Source organism: Miniopterus schreibersii (assembly GCF_964146895.1).
Source record: "Miniopterus schreibersii genome assembly, chromosome: 8".
NCBI classification, from domain to species: Eukaryota; Metazoa; Chordata; class Mammalia; order Chiroptera; family Miniopteridae; genus Miniopterus; species Miniopterus schreibersii.
The window spans coordinates 83,041,726-83,066,524 of record NC_138109.1 but is presented as its reverse complement, the minus strand read 5'-3'; the positions used below and the strand labels follow the sequence as shown (position 1 = coordinate 83,066,524).

Genomic DNA, 24,799 nt, shown 5'->3' with positions numbered 1-24,799 from the left:
TAAGTATAAAGTGAACAGCAATTCCTTTCATGTTTCCTTTCCTGCAATGGTAAGCGTTGGGAGTTTTCAAAAGGAAACACACAAAATGCAGATGAAAGTACATGAATCCATGAAAAATATAACCTCCATCAAGTCTGTGTCTTCCTTTTCAATCCTTGGCACCACTGCCACCAGGCAGAAACTGAGCCAGGTGCTCCTGCAGAGTCACCATGGATCTACCGTGAAGAGTTAGCCCTAAAATCACCCCAAGCTCTGCAAGCCTCTAGACTGCAGTTACCTTAATGTGAAAGTCGTTATCAACCAGGATATTTTCAGGCTTCAGGTCCTTGTGTATTATACTTTCTCCATGCAGATAGCACATTCCTTCAATGGTCTCCATAATTATCCTTCCTTTTACAGAGAGGGGGATGCTGATCTGAAACAAGTAACATTAAGTGTATGAAATGGAAAGGTAGCCAAACAGGGCAAAGCAACTGTTTCAGTCAAGAGTAGTGAGGCTGCACTAAGGACATAGTACCTGCCTTCTCTCCACTTAGCAGCACAGCCCACATTGCAGAACAAGTCCCCCTTTGAAGCAAGAGTTCATCCTAGGTGCTGAGAGTATTAATGGTGTGTTTTCCAGTGTAAAACTAAAACTTCCATGACAATACAGTGATATATAAAAATGCTATACAATTAGGCTCCTTGAGAACAAACATCATTATTACTATTTAGGATGTGCGCTTACTACCTAGCACGGTCATGAAAATGTGTCTGTGAAATAATGTCAAGAAAAAAAAGAATACAAGGGAATGTGCTCACACTAATTAGAAGCATGTAAAGATTACTCTATGAGATAACAGTGTTGTTAACACTGAAAGGAATTTAACGTCCATTTTGTGATATGTTATCAGGTACTTCAGGTCTCTGTAGACTCTCAGGTCACTCTTACAACTGTAATCTAGTTATACGAACATCTGTGTTAATATAGAGAATTCCAGTTTCTATTTATAGTAGTTAAACATTAGATTTGTTTAACATTGAAAACACAAACTCTCACTCTGCGTGTGTGCACACGCATAGTCCCTCGTTTACATATAGACTGCTTCCAACAAATTTATGTGCATTGGTTGTTGGTAAACGGGGAAAAAATGTAAACGATGGAAGTAAGATCCCCAAGTCAACCCCCCAAACCATATCTAACCCATAATGTAGCTGGACTGCAGTATTTATAAACTGACCACTACTATACAAAAATGGCCAGAGATCCTCCCTGCTTCCACGGCATGCCTCTGCACTTAGGAAAAAATTCTGGGCAAGCACAGTAGATCCCCTTCGCATCTTTCTGCTGTTCTCCCTCCTTCCTCCTAATTAAGGCACCTTATCTTTGCCTGGTCCCGAGAAAGCCTACTTCCTTCATGCACCTGATCTTGTCGAGTTTGGGGGAGAACAAGCTGATAAATGATGATACAGCGTGTATGGTAGTCATCTGTATCTTTCTCACAGGTATTTGTGAGAGGTGTCTGGGGCTTCAGCAGTTGTGAGGTCAGGGGAGAAGACGGGAAAAGGGGAGTATGTGCCATAGGACAGTTGTATCCCACCACTCCCAGAGGCAGTCTACACTTTGCCATACCCAGGTATTTGCAGTTTCCCAAACCTGGCATACTCTTGTTCCTTGGCACACGCCCTTTTCGCCACCTGGAACACTTATTCCTTAATCCTCTGCTTCAGAACCTCTACTTGACTTCATACTGTGGCTCAAGCATACCCCTCTGTGGTCCTTTCCCACCTACCCATGCCAGGGCATGGGCCTCTCTTCCGTGTTCCCGCGGCACACGACGAGGGGTCTGCCAAGCATCACACACACTCATTCCCTTCCCTCCTGTCCCCTTCACTTGTCTGCACCATCTTTGCCACCTCTTCCTGAGCAACTAGCACGAGGTCTTGATCTTAACAGGTACATAAACATTTAAAAGTGCTTTCGAGTTATTTGGTTTTGGTAAACTTGTCATTTCCCTGTTTTAAGTCCTACTCATCCAGTGTTGTTGCCTCTAACGTACACTTAAGCTGTCTCTTCAATGGTATCCATGTGGAATCATTAATGATCCTTCTCATACAGGCCTTTACAGATACATTCTTTAATCAACCCATTGACAGATCAATATTTAATTGTTAACCACGGTGCATCTACCCCACATCAGACTGTGCGCTTCATGCAGACCGGGTCTGTCTCTGAACTGTGGACCTCAGAGAGGCTGACGACAGCCCCGCCACCGCATGCGGGGAGGAGAGTAGGGCCTGGCCACCGCGGGGCGGAGAGCCCAAGAGGATTTAGCGAGGGACTGACCAGAAATCCAAAATATCCAGCCAGTCACAAAATGACTATTTTACCAACAAGCTACAGAAGACGGCGAGCAATAACCCTCTCGGACGAGTGAGTGCGCCGCACGCGGCGCATGGAGCCCGCACCTCGGCCTTCAGCACGTGCATGAGGCTGCCCTTCTCCATGTACTCCATCACCAGCGAGTAGTTGCCCTCCTCCAGGATGATGCCCAGCAGCTTCACCACCCGCTCATGTCTCAGCCTGTGCATCATCTTGCCTTCCTCCAGGAGGGACTCGTTGTACCTGCGGGAGGGAAAGGGGCCGTGAGGATGGGCACTGAGCCCTCTTCCCCTGCTGGCCCCCCAAACGCAGCCCACATGCCCCAGGCATCCCTGCACACCTGCCTCTATCGCTACCTGTGGGGTACTGGCCTCAGCCAGGCACTGACTACAAGCTTTAGAGGTGGCTGGTTCCTCCTTCCCAGTGGCTGACAGTGAGTGCTCAAGACATGTCAGCTGAGCGAGCGAGTGATCAGTAAATGAACAGCAGCAAGGACTGCTGCCCGAGGAAAGGGCTGTGCTGCAGTGGAATGAAAATGCAGCCTCCCTCACGACCATGCTGGCAGGAGGAGGAAGGAGGAAGAGAACAGCACTACCGCCTGCTTTGAAGGAAGGGATCCTGGAACCACTGACTAATGAACATTTTCTTTTCTTTGCCATACTCAGGCTGGTCCTCACCGGAAGTGTGGGGCGAGTCTGTCTTCCTTTCCAGCGCCTCCCACTTCCTTTCCAGCGCCTCCTCGGCACCCTGGGTCTCCTTCCCTTCCTCTACTTCCCTCCCTTCACTTCTCGGCCATTATTTACCACAGGGGTGGGGAAACTTTTTTCTACCTAGGGCCATCTGGATATTTATAACATCATTCGCAGGCCACACAAAATTATCAACTTAAAAATTAGCCTGTTTTATTCGGTCAAAGACTTACTTAACTCGTCCCTAATGGGGTGGGTGGAACTGCTTCTCTTTGGTGAGGCCTTGGCAGGGCCAGACCACATGATTTCTCGGGCCATACGGCCCACGGGCTGGCCGGTCCCCACCCCTGCTTTACCAGTTGTATGCTTTTTGTCAATCAGCCTCAGAATCCTTATCGGCTATATGGGGATAGTAACCACCCTACAGGGCTGTTGGACACAAAGCCCATGTACTGACACTTGCCCCATGGTCTGTCTCATTCTAATGCCTGTGCCAGCTGTGTCCGCCAGCCGCTCCTGCCCTCCACAGTCCCTGCCACCCAGGGCCAGCCCACAGCGGGCCCCCGCCTGCGCCACTCACTCTGTGCACTTCGGTCCTGTGTACACTTTCTTCAATATGACGAGCCCATGGGTCCTGTGTAAGCACAGGGACACCCTCCCAAAGCCTCCGCTGTCCAGGTGCTCCCTCTCTAGGAGGTCGCCTGGCTTCATTTGAATGTCCTCCAAAGACATGTCTGGTTTCCTTTCAGTGGTCAAGATGCTCAGAAATATACCAGCTTCTCTTCACCTTGGAGCTGTGCCCTATAAAGAAAACGAGAAAACATCTCAGCGCAAAATATTGATGTACATTTATTTTTTGAGGATAGACTTAGTGTCTATGACGAACTTTTTCCATATTGCTAAGAATCACAGAAGACCACAAGTTTTACTCCTTAGACTTTCATTTCAGGCAACACAGAGGACTAGAAAATGTTGAAAACCTGCCCGCTACAAAAGACTCATAATGCGCTGGGTCAGATCACACAAACACCCATCCCAATGCACAGCAAAGGTCAGAGAAAGGAAAACCTAGGACTGAAAACAAACAGGGCCGTGGCCCCCACAGGAGCTGCTGTGGACTGATCTGATGCTGGGGGTATCCACCCCCAGATTCCTATGCTGAAGTCCTATCTCGGATGTGGCAGTATTAGAAGGTGGGGACTTTGCGAGGTAATTAGGTCATGAAGATGGAGATCAGTGTCCTTTTAAAAGACAGCAGAGAGTTTTCTCTATCTACCATGTGTGGATACCATGAGAGGACGGCCCAGGAAGGGAGCCCTCGCCACACATGGGTGCCAGCACCTTGTCGGTGGGCTTCCATCCTCCAGAGCTGTGAGAAATAAAAGACTCAGTCTGTAATCTGTTATAGCAGTGGACTAAGACAGTGGCCCTCTGGGGCACTACTAACCTTGCCATCCAGAGGTCAGGGATTAAAGCCCAGACAGAGATGAGAGCTGAGGTCAGGGAATACAAGGAGAGGGTTGAGAGAAAGGTCCCCCCGGAATGCAGCACTTCTCAGTGTGCTCCCCTACCCTTCTATGAGAGGATGGCCTAGGAAAAAGCAGTCCACTAGCAAAGGAACTGGTCTTGGACTGGGCCTGGGGTATAAAAAAATGTGTGTGAATTCACAAACTTGGGCCTGTCCTCAAATACACAGCCAGGGTCCCCCAACTAAGTGCTTTTACATAGAAAGTGGTCGCAGACTGACAGCATCCCTGGATTATAAGGGCTCAAGCAGACAGCACAATCCAGCCAGGCTGGACAACATTCCCAGAAGTAAAGAACTAAGTTAACATGAGTTCCCTTTCCAAAATTATAAAACACAAAGAGTTCGTCATGAACCAGACTCAGCAGATACAATAGAGTATTAGGCATTGCAGGCAATTAAACTACTGAATAGCCTTAAAGTAATTATGAACAAAAGAAGGAATCTGAGGAATACAGAAAGAACAATGTACCACCTAACGGGAGTGGGACGAAAAGCTTCCTGGAAGGTAAGTGTCTGCCTAAGGAAGATGCCCTCTGCCATATGGGGGAATGACTCGGCACAGGGATCAGAGGGGTGCCCTCTGAGCTCTATCTCCAGAGCCTACAACCCCAGATTCTCCTCACACAGCTCCAGGCCACTCTGCCCTTCCTCTCCTGGAGCCCAGGTAATGTCCCCTCAAAGGTAACGGAAGCCATGTGCAGATGAGATACCCTGTAGCCCTTCAGCAAGAGCAGCAAACTCCCCAGCCACCCAGCAGTGCTGTCATTTTCCCACAGGCTCCGTGCAGCAGGAACTTCTCTCTCCTGGACATACCTGGGCCCATGAGTCAGGATTTAACCAAATCAACGTGAAGAACCAGTGAATCCTTGTGAGCCCGACATCCACGAGCCAGATGCACTCGGAGTTTAGTGACCAGCATCTTTGGAAACGTGGGAAGTGCTTTAAGACTTTCAGCAGAGGATACTGCTACAGATGCACGTGTGCACACAGAACCCCAACAGACCTTACCCATGTGGCCACTGCTCCCAGTCCTTTTCCCAGCCTTCAAAGCTGAGGGAGCACACGGTCATGCACTCCAGTGACTGGCCTTCCAAGTGCGGCTACTGTGGTCATGCCTTTGCTGGGGCCACCACCCTTAACAACCCCATCCGGACTCACACTGGAGAAAAGCCCTTCGAGGGCAAGAGGTGTGAAAGGAGCATCACTCAAGCCACCCAGCCGCACTGACACCCGCGGGTGCCCAGTGAGGGCAAGCCAATAACCGAGAGCCCAGAATCAATCCAAGTGGATCAACTGATTGGTGGAATTAAACTACAGGGAAAGTCATGATTAAACATCATGGACACTAAAGCAAAACCAAAGATTTCCTCTGAGCAACTTTCAATCAGTCACAGAAAACCAAAAGCAGTAATAAGATGTTAAAAGAAAGGGAAGACGTGAGAGATGAGGCTCCGGAGACCGTGCATCCATGCTGAGCTACACAACATGAACGTTCACATTCCAAACAGAACTCCTTGCTTCCTGGGTCTCTGCCACCCACCCGTGTTCATGCACTGTGCCCAAAATGAAAGGAATGCGGTACGACCACAAACCCACCAGAATATGCAAATAATGGCGAAGAGACAAAAAACGGGAATTCCCGTACACTGCTGGTGGGAGCCTAAAACTGTACCACCACTTTAGGAAAAGTCTGGCAGTTCCTTATAAAACTAAACATATACCTACACTATGACCCAGTAATTCCAATCCCAGGAGAAATGAAACATACGTCCCAAAAGACTTGTGCGTGTTCACAGCAGCTTTATTGGTAACAGCCCCACGCTGGAAAGTTATCCATCAATAAGAGAATGGGTCAAGACAAGCAGTGGCCTCATCATACACTGGAATACTAGCCAGCAATGAAAAGAAATAAACTAATTCACACAACAATGAATGAGTCACAAAAACAGTGCTGAGTAAAATAAGCCTTTTACCAAAATAATATACTATATAATTCCATTTATATGAAGTTCTAAACAGTCAAACTAATCTGTATAAAGGAACACTGGTTGCCAGGGGACAGGGAAAGGACTGAGTGGGATGAGGCATGGGGGCCTTTTGGGGGGAAGGTAATGTTGTAGCACCTCAGAAGGGGGGTGTTAGGGTTACACAGGCATAAGCATTGGCCAGTACTCAGCAGGTAATAATCATTAGAATTGCAGGGAAATTCTATATCAAAAGAAAAACCTGTAAACACACTGAACTCTTGCTAGTGGTGTGCATGCTGTAATGTTTAGGGGGAAGTATGCTGAGACCTCCAATGTACTTTGCAGATAGACGGGTGGAGAGAAAAAGGGACAAGGGATGGATGGTTATGCGGTAAAGCAAGTGGAGCAAAATGATATAAATGGTGGATATATGTGAGTTCATGGTAAAAACCTTTTAACTTTGCACTTTTTAATTTTTTATAATAAAATGTTGGGAGGAGTTTAAAAAATTAAAAGTACTGCCTGGCCAGCATGGCTCAGGACTTGGGCATTGACCTATGAACCAGGAGTTCACGGTTCAATTCCCGATCAGAACACATGCCGGGGTTGTGGGCTTGATCCGCGGGGGGGGGGGGGGGGGGGGGGGGGGGGGGCGTGCGGGAGGCAGCCAATCAATGACTCTCTCATCACTGATCTCTCTCTCTCTCTCTCTCTCTCTCCCCCTCCCTTCCCCTCTGAAATCAATAAAAACATATTAAAAAATAAAATAAAAATCAAAGTACCTGGGTTTCTGGAAACACCTGGGCTGTCGATGGTCTTGTGCAGTGGCTTGCTGCAGTCGTGCTCATGTACCCAACCTCTGTACAAAGGCTGTGGGTGGACCCTGCCACCCCGACCACGTGCACATACCAGAACAGCAGACACCATGGACCACCTTCCTGTAACACGAGACCTTGCCAAACAAGAGGAAGCACCCTCTAGAAAGTAGCCCATTTGTGGAGCAGAGGGTGGTGGGGGAGGCTGCCCAGATAAAGGCCATGAAGAGGAGGGGACACGGGGTCAGGCAGGAATTGACAGTGAGGGAGTGGAAGCCACGGTGAGAGAAAAAGCATCGGTCTTTCTTTCTCTTGTATGAACTCTATGCAATGTATTAGCCCTGACTTGGGTACTTTATGTAAGCCCTGACTTTGTCATTTGTAAAAGGAAATAATGACGGCCTCACAGGGCCGGGAAGACCTATATAACAACAAATATTTGAAAACACATTTGTTGCCTACTTTATGGCTCTGGCTCTGGCTGGCCCAGATGCCACATCCATCCATTCATCCCATTTGCTAGGCTCTGAGAATGGCACAGTGCAGCTGGAATCTCTGCTCAGCAGTTCTCTATGGAGCCAGCCCGTCTCCCCGTTAGACATTTCCATGGCACCTGTGTTCTCTCTGTAAAGAACAGCTGTAATTTGAGAATTCTTCTAAGCAAGCTCACAGAAGGCACGAAACTCTTGCACACTGTCTCCAGAGCCTAGCACAGAACCTGGGACGTGGCAGTTGATCATTAAATGGACAAATTTTTTTTAAAGAATTATTTAATTGTCCCAAAATAAAGGACACAGTTAAGGGTATTATGGCACATTCATAAAATGAGACATTATATGGCCATTCAAATGTGTAGTCTGTTAGATATACATATGTACCAAAAAAAAAAAAAAGACATAATGAAAGAAACCAAAATGTTAGTAAGGATTACATCTGGATGGCAGAATGATTTTTACTTTCTTTACACTTTTATTAGATTTTACAAATTTTCTACATTAAACACAAAATACATTTATAACCACATTTATTTTTTAAAGGAAATAATTCCTTCACTCAATAGTTCTTTATTCTGAGGAATCAAATCAGAGATGCTGATAAAAATTATGCAGGTACAAGGATGTTCCCAGTAACATTACAGAACATAAAAAGCATATAGAACAATTTACATATGCAGAGGAAAGAATGAGGTATGGCCCATCCATACTCTGAAATACATCTAGCAGGTTTCAAAAATGATGTCATATGTGAATGTTTAAAAACTTCTAAAAAATACTCAAAGTAAAGACACAGAAGGAACATGACCATGCCCTGAAATATACCTTTGGGGTGTAAAACTTTCGTTTTACAAATTCTATTTGGGATCTCTCCTTCAGCCCAGGTCTTGCCTCCTAAAATCTGCCAAGACAACTAAGACTTGAAGCGTCCTTGCAAGCTCGGTGGAGCCCAGGTGAAGGGCTCCAGGTGGGTCCGCTGCACTCTGGAAGGTTGTTGGTTCCCACTCCAGGTCAATTCTCCTTATAGTCTGGTCTTAATCTTATGCATCTTTTCCACGGTTTCCAGTGATTCTCACTTTTACAGGTCCGTCCCGTGTAGTGTCGTGTCCCCCCCCCCCACTAATTCAACTTTGTAAGCACTATCTTAGGACAGCCCTGTCAGGATTTAGACACCCAGGCGTCACAAAAACACTGCCTGGAGGCAGGAAGAAGCCACATTATGAAGCCAGGTCACACAGCAATCAACAAAAGCACACTGGCTGTTATATTATGACAACCCATTTAAACTAATTGTGTCCATTTTAATGGGATAAGTGGATATTAATTCAGGGACTCAAAGAAGCAAATTTTTTCCCCACTGAAATTGATTAAAAATTCCAAGAAATTTCACAAATTATCTATAAGAAAGGGTGAGGCTATAGATCACAATATTCAGATTTATATTCAATTATGTTTGTCAATTATACTTCAATAAAACTAGGGAAAAATATAAATGAATAAAAAATAATTAATACCCTCCCCAAAGGCAGAATTAATTGATGATATTAACTGTCAGAGTAAAGGTTACCAGTAGGTGGGAGACAGGAGGTAGTGAATGAGAGGAGGCACAAGGGGTTTCAGGAGTGATAGCCATGTTGTATCTCTTAACCTGAGTAATGCTCACTTTGTGACACCACATACAGCTGTAGTTATAATCTGTGCATCTTTTGGTATGTTATACATCAATAAGAGATTTTTAAAAGGCTTTTTAAAATATTCATATTTATCTTTCAGTTGTAGAGGATGACTTTTTTCAATTCAATGATGACCATGAGCTGACAAAAAATGTTGGTTGCCTACCTATTATGCACCCCCTGCCCTTTCCCTGCTAACAGGACTCTGACTTTACTCATGTATCTAACGTGGACTTCTCTTAAGGTTTTTGATTATACAGCTTGATGCTCTGACCAGATGAACAAGAGCTCTGAGCAAGGAAGAGCCAAATGGTAAACAGGAAACAAGACTGAAAAAGCTTAACTGCATCACTAGCACATTAGCAAATTGGAAACCCTGAAATAAGTTTTCGTCTCATCATTCCAAAATTTACAAACAAAGAGAGGAAAGTCTGGAGTTGAATGATTCACCTAAAGTGGCAGAGCCTGGCACGGAACGTTTGACTCCTCACTCAAACTTCCACTATCGATTCACTAACACATGCTACTTGGTCTAGACGACAAACAATAACCCGTCCTTGTGAAAATCATACGCAAAGACCTGATCTTACAGTCCTGCTCCCTACATTAGATGAGTACACTACAATCAGAAACATAGGGAATGTACAGACTAAATTTTAAAAACATGACAATATATGGTTCAAAGTCAATATTCTACAGGTTAATACAATCACTTTTGCTAGAGTATAATATCCAACCAAATCATGGGAAGAAGGCATATTTTTCAAGTTCCCAGATCATATTGGTGGTATTAACATGTTATGGATTTAATAAGCACCAAATAACAGTTTGCCATTTTGGAAGTTGGCATTTTAAGAACTTTTATTAATTCTTATTAATATTCACAATCCTGAAAGCAGAACGTCTCTCTCATGGTCAATATAGTGCAGACTGAGGAAAATGAAAATGAATCATTGCTGCTTTACCAGTAACAATGACAATACACCCTAAATTTTAAACAGGCTGTCTTCACTTTCTGTGCTTAGAAGAGCGCAGTTTCCCAGTTTTAATCGACTACAACTTCCTCCTTAATCTAGCACCAGCCAGTCGGCGACAAACTGCACATCAAGCACTAAGTCTCTCCACATTCCACAGTTCACTGGAGCCCAAACCAGGGCAGAAAGGGCTTCTGCAAGCTGGCTGTCCAAAATGCATGAGCTCTGAGCATGGAAGAGACAAACCGTCAGCGAGACGCTTGGAAATGACCGCGCGCCCCGCCCCAAACCCTCCGGGCGGGTTCGCCGAACGCTTAGAGGGGTGGAGCGATCGGATCCTCTTCAAAACACCGACGGCTCCGTGGTGCTGCACAAACGCGAACGGCGCCACGCGGGGGCCGCCAAGGTCAAGGCATTCGTCCCTCCGGTCAGCGCGCCGCGGGCCGTTCCCACCCGCGAGCTCACGCCCCCGATCCCGCGGACGCGGGACCGGCCCGCGCGCCGCCGCGACCCGCGCGCAGAGGCGCTGCCGGAGGCCGAGGGTCGCGGCCCAGCGCCCGCCAGCCCGCTCCCGCGACGGCGCACGGCCGGCGCCCACCGACACTGAAGGGAAAGCCCACCGGCCCACCCGAACGACAAGACGAAGGGTCTGTCCCAAGGTCACGCCGCGGTCCCGGCCCGGAGACAGGTCTCGCCCTCGCACGTTTTTAACCTGACGCTCCGACGAGCGGGAGAGCTGCCGGGCCTCCGGCGGCCAGCACTTCCGGCCGGACTTCCGGGAGCTGGCGGAGGGTCCCAGGACTGGACACCACTTCCTCTTTCCTTCCGTCCTCCCGGCTCGCCCTACAGCCCGGGACAGCCGGGAGCCTCGGCGGGAGGCTCCGGCCGCTCGCACTGGGCACGAGCGCGCGGGCCTAGTCCTCCGGAGCAGAAGCGTCCGGGCACTCGGACCCCGCCCCAGTTCCGGGAACAGGCTGCAGTCAAAGCCAACTTCCGGGAGTGCCGCGAGCCCCGCCCGCCCGGCGGCCACTCGCCGCCCGAGTCCCGGGCTCGCCCCGCCCCTGTGCCGGAGCCCAGCCGCGGGAACCTGCGGCGGCGGCCGCCTCGCAGACTCACCCGGCAGCTATTTACTTTCGTTTTCGCGGGAAAACTCTCCGGGCCCGCGGACGGCGGAACCTGCGCGGAGATCAGGCGTCGCTCCGACTCGAGGCCGCCCCGCAGGGCGCGCTAGGGGAGGACGCCGGGCCCGAGGGGTCCACGGGGTCGGCCCGCCCCGCCTCGCCCGCCGCGCCCGCCGCGCCCGTCGCGCCCGCCGCGCCCGCCGCGCCCGCCGCGCCTCGCCCCGCCTCGCCCGCCGCCCCGCCTCGCCCCGCCGCGCCCCGCCCGCCTGGGGACTGCGCTCGGCACCGGCGCGGGACCGGGCGGCTGAGGGGACCGCTCCCGGCCCGGGCCCAGGTCCGGCGTCCGCGCCGCCGCGCCACGACTGAGCGAGCCCGGGGCGCGGGGCGGGGCGGGGCGGGGCGGGGCGGGGCCTCCACCGCGGGCGCGAACCGAGCTCCGTCCGCCGGCCGCGCGCCTCGCTCGCGTGAGAGCGGCCCGGGCGGAGGAAGGGGGAGGCGCTGCGGTGGCGGCCGGGGCGGGGCTTCGGAGCTGCTCCCTTAGCCGCCGGACACCCGCGGGCAAACGACCCTTCGCGTCTCTCGTGTAAGCTGCGGGTAATAAACTCTCTGGGGCCGCGGGGGGAGAAACGTGTTATTTATTTATTTTGCAGCCCTTTGAAATGGTGATCGGAGAGTCTCAAGCGAAAGGGAAGTGCTTGCTCTAGGGCTATATTGAGAAGGCCGCTATACACACTGCACGATTGCATGTTGTAAAAAGATAGAGTCAGGGGAATGGGAAGCCGCAAACTGTAAGGAAATATTTGCGAAAGACATACCTGATAAAGGCCTGTAATCCAAAATACACTTAACCCTTAACAACTTGGCTTTGTACTGTGTGGGCCTACTAATGTGGGGATTTTAAAAATCCGTTCTTAAGTGGACCCAGCAGTTCAAGCCCACCTGTTCAAGGGCCAGCTATTTCCATGTTTGGAGGGGGAACTTAAGTTATACCCAGATTTTCCACTGCTTGGGTGGTGAGTGCCCCAACACTCTGCCTCTTGTGTAAGGGTCAACTGTATACTAAAAACTCTTAAAACTCAACAATTAAGAAAAGAAACAACCTAATTAGAAAATGGACAAAAGATCTGAAGAGGCATTTGATAATACAGATGGCAAATAAGCATACAAAAAGATGTTCACCATTATAGGGAATTGCAAATCTGAAAAAACACCGGGACACCACTCTTACATACTTATTAGAATGACTAAAATCCAAAAGACTGACAGCATCAAATGTTAGTGAGAATGTGGAACAATAGGAATTCTCATTCTTTGTGTGAATCAAATTGGTACAGTCACTTTGGAAGAAAGTCTGACAGTTTTTGCTTTTTAAAAAAAGCAAAAACAGTCTTACCATATGATTCAGCAAACACGTCTTGGTATTAATTTAAATGAATGGAAAACTTATGTCTACACAAAACACTGCACATAAACGCTTATAGCACCATTATTATTAATTGCCAAAACTTGAAGGCAACCAAGATTGTCCTTCAATAGGTGAATGGGTAAACAAACCAAAACAGAAAACAACTGTGGTCCACCCATGCAATGGAATATTACTCAGTGCTAAAAAGAAATGTACTATCAAGCCACAAAAAGACATGGAAGAACCTTAAATGCTTATTTCTAAGTGAAAGATAATAATCTGAAAAAGCTCATGATACATGATTCCAACTATAACATTCTGGAGAAGGCAAAATTGTGCAGTAAAAAAGATCCATGGTTGTTAGGTTTGTGTGGAGGGATGGATGAATAGGTGGAGCACAGGATTTTAGGGCAGTGAAATAATTCTGTATGATACTATAATGGTGGGTATATTATACATTTTTCAAAGCTCATAAATACACAACAGTGAAACCAAATGTAAAGTATGGACTTTGTGTAATAATGATGTGTCAATGTTGGTTAATTGTAACAAATGTACCACACTGGTGCAAGATGTTGATGATGGGAGAGGCTGTGTATTTTGGGGAGTAAGGGTAGAATATGTAGGAATGCTCTGGTTTTTTCCAATCACTTTCGCTGGGAAACTAAAACTGCTCTAAAAAATAAAGTTCATACTATATGGTGAAAGGGGTACCTATTTATTTAACAAATATTTCTAAATATTGTGTAAGAAGTATCTAATACAATATTTAGAAACAAGAGTTACAAGAGTAGATAAAAGTATCTTGATGGTAGATACAAATGATACAAAAAGGCATTCATTCAATAAATATTTATAATCACATGTTTTAGGCACTGAAGACTCAGTTGTTAATAAATGAAAAATCTTGCCTGGCTGGCCTGACTCAGCGGTTGAGCATCAACCTAGGATCCAGGAGACTGCAGTTTGATTCCTGGTCAGGGCACATGCCTGAGTTGCAGGCTCAACCCCGGGGGGGGGCAGGGTGCAGGAGGCAGCCGATTGATGACTCTCATCATTGATGTTTCTATCTCTCCCTCTCTCTGAAATCAATGAAAGATATATTAAATAAATGAAAAATCTATCCTTGTGGAGCTTACATTCTAATGTGGAAGATGAATGAATGAGCTATGTAGTATGTTAGTAGTGAATGTTAAGAGAAAAATAGCACCAAAGTTGGATAGACATGCATGTGTGTGTGGGTTGTGTATCACAATTTTAGATGGAGTGGCCAAGAACAATCTCACTGTAAAGGTGATATTTGAGTAAATAACTAAAGGAAGTCAGGAAGCCATGAAGATATCTTGGGGACAAGCATACAGAGCAGAGAAAGTAAAGAGCAAGGGCAAAGGCTCAGAGATGGGAGCAGAGAGAGGAGGCCCATGGAATAAACGAGACAAAGTAGAGGACGAGGCCAGAAAGGTAAGGTGAGGAATAGGGGGGATTGCGTGAGGTCTTACAGTGATTTTAAGAAGTTTGCCTTTTCACTGGAGGGTTTTGTGTGGAAGAGAAGCACACTCTAGCTTATAATAGGGTTGCTCTGGCTGCTGAGTTGAAAATATACTGCAAAGGAACAAGAGCAGAGCAGGATGGCCAGTTTGGAGGCTATTGCAGTGATGCAGAAGGGACGAGGGTGGCTCGGGTGAGCGAGAGCGACAGAGGCAGCGAGAAATCGTCAGCTGCTGGGTAACGATGAAGGTGGAAATTACAGGATTAGCTTAGAGATCAGAAACAGGGTATGGGAAATAAAATAACTGGACAGTTTTTGTCCTGAGCAAACCTTGAGGGTCAGAGTTGAATAGTGCGAACAGCAAGTTTGTGAAAATACTGAGCTCTGTTTGAACATGTTAACTTGAGATGTCTATTAAACATACGCCTGGAGACGGCAAGTAGGCAGGTGGGTATATGAATATGGAGCTCAAGGCAGGGGTCCAGGTTGAAAATGTAAATTAGAATGTCATGAACCCATGGATGGTTTCTAAAGCTATGAGGCAAGAAATCAAGGGAGGGAATGTAGGTAGAAAAGAGGTCTGAGGAATGAGCCCTAAAGTCCTACAATAGTTACAAGTCGATGAGATGAAGAGCAGCTACCAGGAGAATAGGGGGAAACTGGGTGGGTGGGGGATCCTTAAGAGAGTGATTAGTTGTGCCAAATGCTGATAATAGGTCAAGAAAGATGGACTGAGAATTTAGCATTGCATTTGGTAACATGGAAATGGCCAAAGACCACAGTAGTACAAGTTTTAGTGGCATGGTGGGAGTAGACTCAAGAAAATGTTGGAGGACATGGGAAGAAAGTGAGAGACTGTGAGTATACTTAGGCCCTAAAAGGAATTTTTCAGAAAAGGGCATGAGGTGAATAGGGCAATAGTTGGAGGGGGAAGTGCTGTAAAAAGTTATTAAGATCTATTTATTCTAAGTCTCTTCAGAGTCTGTTGGAGAGACAACTGTTCCATAAAAAATGTTATTTAGTAAAGGGAATGATAAAAGTATATGCCAGATGTTTGGCAACAAGAAAAGGGACTACTTGACAGGAAATAATTCTACCCAAGAGAAGAGAGGGGAAAGACTTCACAAGGGAAGGCACTGGCGAGTTGAATCTTAAATTATGGGTAGAGAAATTGTTATTCTGGTCTTGACAGAACATACAGAATGAATCCTTCCATGGAAAACAATAATGCAACATGGACAAAACATGTAAGATGCTTGGAGAGCAGCTAACACAGGGAGGACTGAAGAGGCTACTGTCCTCGAGAAGCAGAAATAGGGAGTGAGCTCCATAGTCATCCACACAGCCTTCTCTGAGAGCGTTTCTAATTCAGGCGATAGAGCCCAAGCAGAGAGCAGCAGTCTCTGGTTGAGTAGGTCAGAATCTGGAACTTGAGCAGCAAAATCTCAGGAGGGAACTAAGGAGAAATGACTCCAAAATTGACCACTGAAATGACACTCCAGTGATTGGCTGATGACTAAACTGCACATATGTAGGGACGGACTCCAAGAAACCCAGCAGGCAAGGGCAGATCAGAGGCTAAAAGCTGAACAGAGTTTTCAGTAGCTTCATAGTACCAGGGAAATAGATGGAGTTCAGGCCCTGCCGAGCTGGAGAGGCCCTGAGAAACACCCTAGTCCTTCTACTGAGAGAGAAGGGGCAGGCCCTGTGAGTCAGGACCATGCCTGTTTTAACCCGCCCAGGCTACCACGGCAAATCCCATAGACTGGGTGGCTGGAACAACTCATTCCTTTTCTCACTGTTCTAGAGGCTGGGAGTTTGAGATCAGGATGCCGGCCAGCATGGTCAGTTTCTGGTCAGGCCTCTCTTCCTGGTTGGAGGTGGCCGCCAGCTTGCTGTATGTTCACACAACCTTGTCTTTGTGCACTGTGGGGAGGAAGAAAGTTCCATGGGTGTCTCTTAATAAGGGCACACATCCCATCGTGAGGGCTCCATCCTCATGACCTCATGTAAACCTAATCACCTGCTAAAGGCCCCATTCTATAAATGTCAGCACACTGGGGGCTTAAAGCGTCAACATAAGAATTCAGTCCATGGCAATGTCCTCAAAGTATGTGACCCAAGAATAAAGGCAGAACTGTGCCACTCTAACAAAGCCTGGCTCTCACCCACCTAACGCAGGACCGCAGTAATTTGCTAGCAAACTGTCTGCCTACAGAGGAAACAACCCTTTCTGAACAAAGACAACACCATTCTGCACCTCCACATTTTCTCAGAATGCCTGGCATCCAATAAAAAAAGTATCAAACATGCTAAAAATAGTAGAAATTATTTTAAAAAAAGAAGAAAAGACAAGAGAAATAGTACCAATAGAAATACAGACATTGAATAATCAGACAGGGACTTAAAATAATAAGGATAAAAATTTTAAACAAAATAGATGAAATAAAAAATCTCACCAGAAATCTGGAAGCTGTTTTAAAAAAGTCAAATGGAGATTCTAGAACCTGAAATATATTATACTAGAAGTTAAGAAAGCACACGGATGAGTTTTAAAAGCAGATAAAAACAAAGGATTAGTGAACAGATCAGTAAAAGATATCCAGAGTAAAGAACAGAAAAATAGATGGAAATAGAAAGAAAAGAAAAAAAAGAGGAAAAGCAACATACGGAACATGATGAAAAGGCCAAGTATTTGTGCTGCTGGGGCATCTGGGGGAGAGCTGGATGGAGGCATACTGGCCAAAGTTTTAAAAAATGTAATGGGATAATTAAACAACACATTAAAAAAAACTATACAAACCCATACAGGTAAATACAAAGAAAATCACACCTAGACACAGAATAGTCAGCTGGAAAAAAGGAAAAAAGAAAATCTTAAAAGCAGAGAGAAAAGACCTATTACCTTCAAGATGATAACAGCAATACAGATGGCTGATTTTTTAACAGAAATTGAAACCAATATAATGTCGCCTTTAATGTGCCGATAGGAGAAATACACACACACACACACATATGTATAGGTGTGTGTATATATATATATATATATATATATATATATATATATATATATATATTCCAACCTAAATTTTTACAACTAGCTAAAATATCCTTGAAAAATGAAAACTTTCCCCCTCCAGACAAACAAAAGCTTAAAGGATTTATTGCCAGAGCAGCTGCATTACAAAAAATACTAAAGGGAGTTCTATTGGCTGAAGGAAAATATTCTCAGAGATAACACAGAACGACAGGAAGCAAAAAACATACTGGAAAGGGAAGAAATGTATATAAACATAAATAAATGTTGAATATTTAAAACAATAATGATGATGCCTTGTGGGCTTTAAAATATATGCAGAGCCCGGCCAGGTGTGGCTCAGCGGTTGAGCATCGGCCTAGGATCCAGGAGATGGCGGTTCGATTCCTGGTCAGGGCACAGGCGGGGTTTCAGGCTCGATCCCCAGTAGGGGGCGTGCAGGAGGCAGCTGATCAGTGCCTCTCTCATCACTGATGTTTCTATCTCTCTCCCCCTTTTCTTTTCTATCTCTGAACTCAATAAAGATATATTTAAAAGAACAAACAACATATCTAGAAATGAAATATATAATTGTACAAAATGTGAGCAAGATATGAGCAAATGAAATTAAACTGTGTGTAGTTTCTAGTATTGTTTGTGAAATGGTAAAAATACTAATTTGTGGACTACATATCTCAAAATAAATAGTATAATTTCTACAAGATTGATATAAAAATGTATAAGTAAAAAGCTAATACATGGAAAATATAATAACATAAAACATTTTAATAATCCAAAATCAGGGAAGGAAGATAAAGTAAAGGAACAGAAACAGGTGGATAAATAAAAGGCAAGCAGCAACGTGCTAAACTTAGATTCAGTTCATCAACAATAACATTGCATGTACTCAGTTTAAACACTCCAGCTAAAAGACAAGGAATGCCATGCTGATGAAAAGTGTGAAACCCGACTATACGATGCTGAAAAGAGCCACATTGTAAATATCAGGGAGAAATGTTGAAAGTAGAATAATGTAAAATAATAAATAGTGCACAGCCCCAGATCCTGAGGTGGGCACAGGGTGCAGACAGAAACACCCCCAGGAGAAGCCATCTAGTTCGGGGTCAAAGGTCAAGAATGGGCATCCCTAATGTTCAAGGCCGTGGGAAATCCTCCACTCTTCCTTGCTCTTTTCTCTGGCAATTCAGCCTGCAAACAACCCTGCAGTGGCAACACACAGAGCCTGCAACAGCCAAAGTCCTGGGGTAAGGAAACCTTCCTCTCCAGTCAGTGACACTGTGTCTCAAGAGGTTGAGACAAAACCCTGCTGCTTTCTTCCCCTTTCTGCCCTCTTGTCTCTTGGCTCCAGACGTGGGTGCACTTGTGAAAGCCTGTGGCACAGTGGGGCAGGAAAACCCCAGCTTTCTGTCTGTGGCCTGGAAATAGAAGTCCCATCAAAGCAGAAAGGGCTGGGGAGGCTATGGGGAGGGAGAAAGGCGACTGCAGGAGAATTACATATGAAGTTACCCATGAACTCCTGGACTGCAGACAGGTAGATGTGGTCCCAGTCAGCCCGCCAAACGCTCTGAGAACTGAACTAGAGGTAAGCTTCTGCTCAGGTCACAGCTGGCCTGTGGGTAGCATGCACAGAGGACAGATCCAAATAGCACTGCACAGTTTTTGAGAACTGAACCAACATGGGAAACAGCTCCCTGAAAGCATGTTAGAATTTGGGGCCTGATCGTAACCAGGTTGATTACCTGCTAAAAGAGAAATAACATTGTCCATGGAATTTAAATAAGACCCAGAGTTTCATAACATAATATTCAAACTAGCCAGAAAACAATCCAAAATTACTTGGCATTCAGGAACCAAATCTCAATTTGCATGGGGGAGAAAAAAACAAGAGATGCTAACACCAAGATGAAACAGATGTTGAAGTGAACTGATAAGGACTTTACAGTACTTATTATAAAAATTCTATAATTGTTGCTCTGGCTGGTGTGGCTCAGTGGATAGAGTGTCAGCCTACACACCAAAGGGTGGCGGGCTCGATTCCCGGCGAAGGGCACGCACGTACCTGGGTTGCAGGTTCAATTCCCCAGTCCCAGTTGAGGCACGTGCAGGAGGCAACCAATCAATGGTCTCTCTCACGTCTCTCTCTCTCTCCCCCTCCTCCTCCCTCCCACTTGCTATAAAAAAAAAATGGAAAAATATCCTCAGATGAGGATTAACAACAAAAAATCTGTAATTGTCAATCACAAATACTCTAGAAACCAATGGAAAAGTAAAAAAATCTCAGTAAATAAAGATATATGTAAAAAGAAACAAATGAAAATTTTGGGAAAAGAAAATAGAACACAAAGCTGGTTCTTTGAAAATATCAGTTAAACTTATAAACCTCCAGAAAGACTGACAAAGCAAAAAAGAAGACAAGTTATTTTTTTACAAAGCAAACACTTTTATTTTCTACGCAAAGGTCATTCTGAGAATTTATATAAATGCAGGAGAGAGCTTCCAGCGCAGCTCTTGCCCCATGGGTCACCTGCTGGGCCTTCTGCTTTTCCCAAGGGCACGGGCAGGAGAGCAAAGGGGGCCACTCTAGCCTCAGCTGTGCACGCCCTTCCCAGAGTGCCCAGTTAATAGGGTGCTGGGCTTAACCTGGGTTCCACCACATCCAAATTTGGGGGTGTTTGAAATAGGGGTAGCAGAAGCAGAAGAAAATTGCCTGTGCTGAAGCACATTTCCTTGTTTTTGTTTTTTTGGGGGAGGGAAAGGTCCCTGCAAAACGCCATCCTCAGGAGGGATCGGAGCATCTGCACATCCCGAGGGAAGTGCGCAGGCCTGTGTAGCTACAGGGACCATGGCCGATTCCTGAGGTTCCCGAGCCGGCCGCAGTGGCCGACAGCGACCCCCCTCCCCTCCGGGCCCAGGGGCTCCTGTTCTAGCTCCGCGGGGGGGAGGCCCAGAGGGGCCGGGGACGGGACGGCAGCGGAGGCAGGGCCCGCGGGGCTCGCCAGCAGCTGGGGTGGGCTGTAGGTTCACGCCTGAGGTGGACCCTTGTGGGGGGGACTGAGGGGCTGCGCAGGCCGCCCCCCCCCCCGTGCTGAAGGCCTGGCGGGGCCGCCCCTCGCCACGAGCCCCTGCGCTGGGGACGCGGCTGCTGGCTCAGCCCGGCCCGGTCCCCAGAGGGTCTGGGGCGCCGGTTCTCCGCACGAGGAGTTCAGTTAGACGGGCAGCGTGCCAGCTCCCTGCGGCCGGCCCGGAGTCCAAGCGGAGCCCGTCCCGCCGGGACCGCAGCCGGCCGGGGCGGACCCGCGACCGCTCCCGCCGCCCCCGCAGCGCCCCGGCCGGCAGGCCCCACGCGGTTTCGTTGGGTGTAAGCCCAGGTCAGGGTGCGGCGGGCGGGGTGGGGGCGAGGGGCTCCCGCGACTCGACCTCGTGTCAAATGGGGCCACACGCGCAGGGCCTGGGAGTGCGGCGCGGTGGGGGCAGCAGCGCGTGGAAAAGCGCCCAAGTTCCCTCCGCAGGAGCGCGGGGCCGGCGTCCGGGCTCCCGCACCGCTGAGAGCCACCGGGCGGGGCCGGCGTCCGGGCTCCCGCACCGCTGAGAGCCACCGGGCGGGGCCGGCGCGGGGTCTCCACTGGTTTCCCCGCTGGGGGTGCGTGGTGTTGGCGGGGACGCACACGGGAGGCCGCCGGGGTCGCAGGGCCGCGTGGACAACGGGCTGCTGACCGCGTGGCGGGCGCCGGGCCCTGGGTGCCGCGGGAACAGCCCCTGCTCGCGGGGGCGCACGGCGAGCGCGTGTGACGGACGCCCCGTGTGGGCCAAAGGAATCCGGTTGCGGTGGGGCCGCGGCGGCGACCCGCTCAGGCTGCAGGGGCCGCGCTGTCCGCGCCCCACGCCCCTCCCCGGGGCCGCGCTGTCCGCGCCCCACGCCCCCCCCCGGGGCCGAGCTGTCCGCGCCCCACGCCCCCCCCCGGGGCCGAGCTGTCCGCGCCCCACGCCTCTCTCGGGGCCGAGCTGTCCGCGCCCCACGCCCCCCCCCCGGGGCCGAGCTGTCCGCGCCCCACGCCCTCCCGAGGCCGCGCTGTCCGCGCCCCACGCCCCCCCCCGGGGCCGCGCTGTCCGCGCCCCACGCCCCTCCCCGGGCCGCGCTGTCCGCGCCCCACGCCCCTCCCCGGGCCGCGCTGTCCTGCGGGGCCGGCGGGGTGCGGGGTCTGCCCGCGCGCCTGAAGAAGGCGTCGTTCACATGCGGGGGCCGTGGATTTGGAGCCCGCGGTCTGCCTGGGCCGCGGTCCTGAGGTCGTAGCTCTGTCTCCTGTGGGCAATGAGCAGACATGTCCCGAGAGCGCGTCCCCAGCCTCGGCGAACGGCGGTGACCGGAACAGGGCGCGGCCCTGGCGCCAGCGGGCCGGGGGCTCCGTCAGGGCCGTGGGCAGCCACGGTCACCACGGGGCCAGTGAGCCCGGCGTACCCGCGGAGAGCCGACGGCGGCCCGGCCCCGAGGGCAGCGCGCGGGGTCCATCCCGCGCAACCCCCGTCTTTAGTTTCTAAGCTCGCGGTGGACTTGACCCGGGTGCCAAACTTGTCCACTGAGGCTGCGGGAAACGCTCGCTCACGGGGCGCCGCGGACACTCAGGGCAGGGATTGCCGGGGCTGGAAGGTGGCCTCCGCGAGCTGCCCCAGCAGGGCGGCGGGCAGACCTCACCGCGGGTGGGGAGCCTTCCGCGGGCCGCGGGGGCCCGGCCGCCAGGTGGCCCTGGAGCACGCGGGGCCCGGCCGCCAGGTGGCCCTGGAGCTCGCGGGGCCCGGCCGCCAGGTGGCCCTGCAGCACGCGGGGGCCCGGCCGCCAGGTGGCCCTGCAGCACGCGGGGGCCCGGCCGCCAGGTGGCCCTGCAGCACGCGCTCACGGAGAGTCGGGCGTCCAGCCGTGACGTCCGCTGCCCAGGGAGCGGGCCCGTCTACCTGCCCGGCGACCAGGGCGCGGTCGGTGGCTGTCGCTCGTCTCCCCGACCCCGTGCGCCCGCCCAGCGCCGGCTCCAGCGCCCAGCTCCTCCCTGCTCCAGCCTGGGCGGCGGAAAGCGGCGGGTCCCAGAGCCACGCCGGCACCGAGCAGCCCGTCCTTGAAGCGCACGTGCTTCTGCGGTGTGGCCGCCGGCAGGCCCGGCCCGCAGGTGATCACCTGAATCCTGCACCCTGTTCCGCTGCTGGGACGTGGCAGGTGGAGATCCTGCGGGGCCCGCCTCCTCCTGGCCCCTGGCACCCGCGCTGCAGGGCAGGGCCCGTTCAGGCCCTCGGGGTGCTGTGGCAGGAACAGAAATCCCTGGGCGCGGCGGGCACTCCACCGCCTCGAGGGACACCAAGCGCCTGACAGTGAGGGACACCGAGCGCCTGACCGCACGCACATCGCCATCTTCACCTCTAGAGGGCGGTGCCGGCGGTGCCTGCTGCTCCAGGTGCCATTGGGTCTCGGGTTCGAGCCCCAATGGTGAGAGGCGGGTGCAGGGGAACCCCGACAGGGCCACCCAGGGCCCTGTGACGACCGGTCTCACCAGCACCCCACGAATTAGTAATCTAGTTACTATAGAGGGGATATCACTATATACCCACAGACATTCAAAAACTAATGAGGCTTTAGAAAGTGATCCCCTGATAGTTCCAGTACCCAGCTGGCACCATCTGTTATTGACTATATTCCCTGTGCTGTACTTTACATCCCCAGGACTATTTTGTAACTAACAATCTGTACCTCTCAATCCCTTCATTTTCCCCCACTCTCCCCAACCCCTCTCCCCCGACAACCATCAGTCTGGTCTCCCTATCTGAGTCTGTTTCTGTGGTGCTTGTTCATTTATATTGTTCTTCAGATTCCACATGTAAGTGAAATTACATGGTATTTGTCTTTCTCTGACTGACTCATTTCACTTCGCATAATACCCTCTAGGTTTATCCATGCGGTCGCAAATGGTAAGGTTTCATTCTTTTTTATGGCCGAGTAGTGTTCTGGGTTTCTTCGGGAATATACCAAGAAGCAGAATTGCTAGATCATAAGGCAGATCCGTTTCTAATTTTGGAGGGAACTTCCATACTGTTTCCACAGTGGCTGCACCAATCTACCTTCCAACCCGCCCTGCAGGAGGGTTCCCTTTCCTCCACATTCTCGCCAACACTTACCTCTATACCCTCAAATCTATTCTTTTAGTTATGTTTCTTCGCCCTCTTCCTTCCTCTCTCTCTAAAATCAATAAAAACATATTAAAAATATTAAAAAATAAAAGAACCATATGATTTCACTCATCTGTGGGATATAAAACTGAAAGCAACAAGTGAACTAACAAGAAAAACAAACAAAAACTCATAGAGACAACAGCATGGTGGTTACCAGAGGGCAGGGGGTTGAGGGGTAGTGAAGAGTAAAGAGGGTCAAATATACGGTGATGGAAGATGATCTGACTTTGGGTGGTAGGCACATAATGCAATATACAGATTTTGTATCATATAAATGTAGACTTGAAATCAATATAATTTTTTTAACCAATTTCATCTCAATAAATTTAATTAAAAAAATTAAAATTAAAAACATTTTGGTATTATGACTCAGCAAAATCCAGTTACTATGACCCAGCAAATCTACTTAACATGTCAGCAAAATCGCTTACCATGACCCAGCAAAAATTGCTCATCAGGACAGCAAAAATCCCTACCATGACTCAGTAAAAATCACCCAACATGACTCAGCAAATATCGCCCACCATGATTCAGTGATTTCACTCAGCCATAACTCAGCAAATATCACCCACCACGATTCAGTAAGTTCACTCAGTCATTACTCAGTAAATATCACCCACCATGACTCAGCAAAAATCACTCACCAAGGGTGACTTGAGCACAAGCACTGTGCTACCTCAATAGTCATCTGATCATTGAGATGGCTACTAAGTCACTAATGGCAGGGAGTATATTCAGTATGGTGATGGTGGACAAACGGACGATTCACACCCTGGGCGGGACAGAGTGGGATGGCATGAGGTTTCATTGTGCAACTCAGAATGGTGTGCAATTTGAAGCATATGACTTGTTTTTTTCTGGAATTCAATAGCTTCTGACGGTGGTTGACCGCAGGTAACTGAAATTGTGGAAAATGGAACCACAGATAAGCGAGCACTACCGTACACAGGTTTAGTTGCTGCCACGAAGAGTAGAGAGAGGTGAGTAAGAAGACAAAGGTCTTGCTGGGGGTGCCACAGGGCTACCTGAATTTGA

General features: G+C 49.1%; 1 protein-coding gene across 5 annotated transcripts in view; it reads right to left on the bottom strand.

Moving 5' to 3' along the window:
* The window catches only part of RIPK1 (receptor interacting serine/threonine kinase 1), a 55,844-nt gene that overhangs the window by 19,181 nt on the left and 11,864 nt on the right, over positions 1 to 24,799 (bottom strand). The window contains exons 1-4 of one of the 5 annotated variants that reach the window (XM_081144187.1): positions 11,619 to 11,800; positions 3,632 to 3,852; positions 2,449 to 2,605; positions 278 to 415 (exon numbers count right to left, since the gene is read on the bottom strand). In XM_081144187.1, coding sequence (XP_081000313.1) covers positions 278 to 415; positions 2,449 to 2,605; positions 3,632 to 3,783 — 447 coding nt within the window. In that variant the 5' untranslated portion in view covers positions 3,784 to 3,852; positions 11,619 to 11,800. Of the gene's footprint in view, positions 1 to 277; positions 416 to 2,448; positions 2,606 to 3,631; positions 3,853 to 11,130; positions 11,507 to 11,618; positions 11,801 to 24,799 lie in introns of those variants that run through there. The other 4 variants (XM_081144188.1, XM_081144186.1, XM_081144190.1 and 1 more) reach the window with 4 other exon arrangements.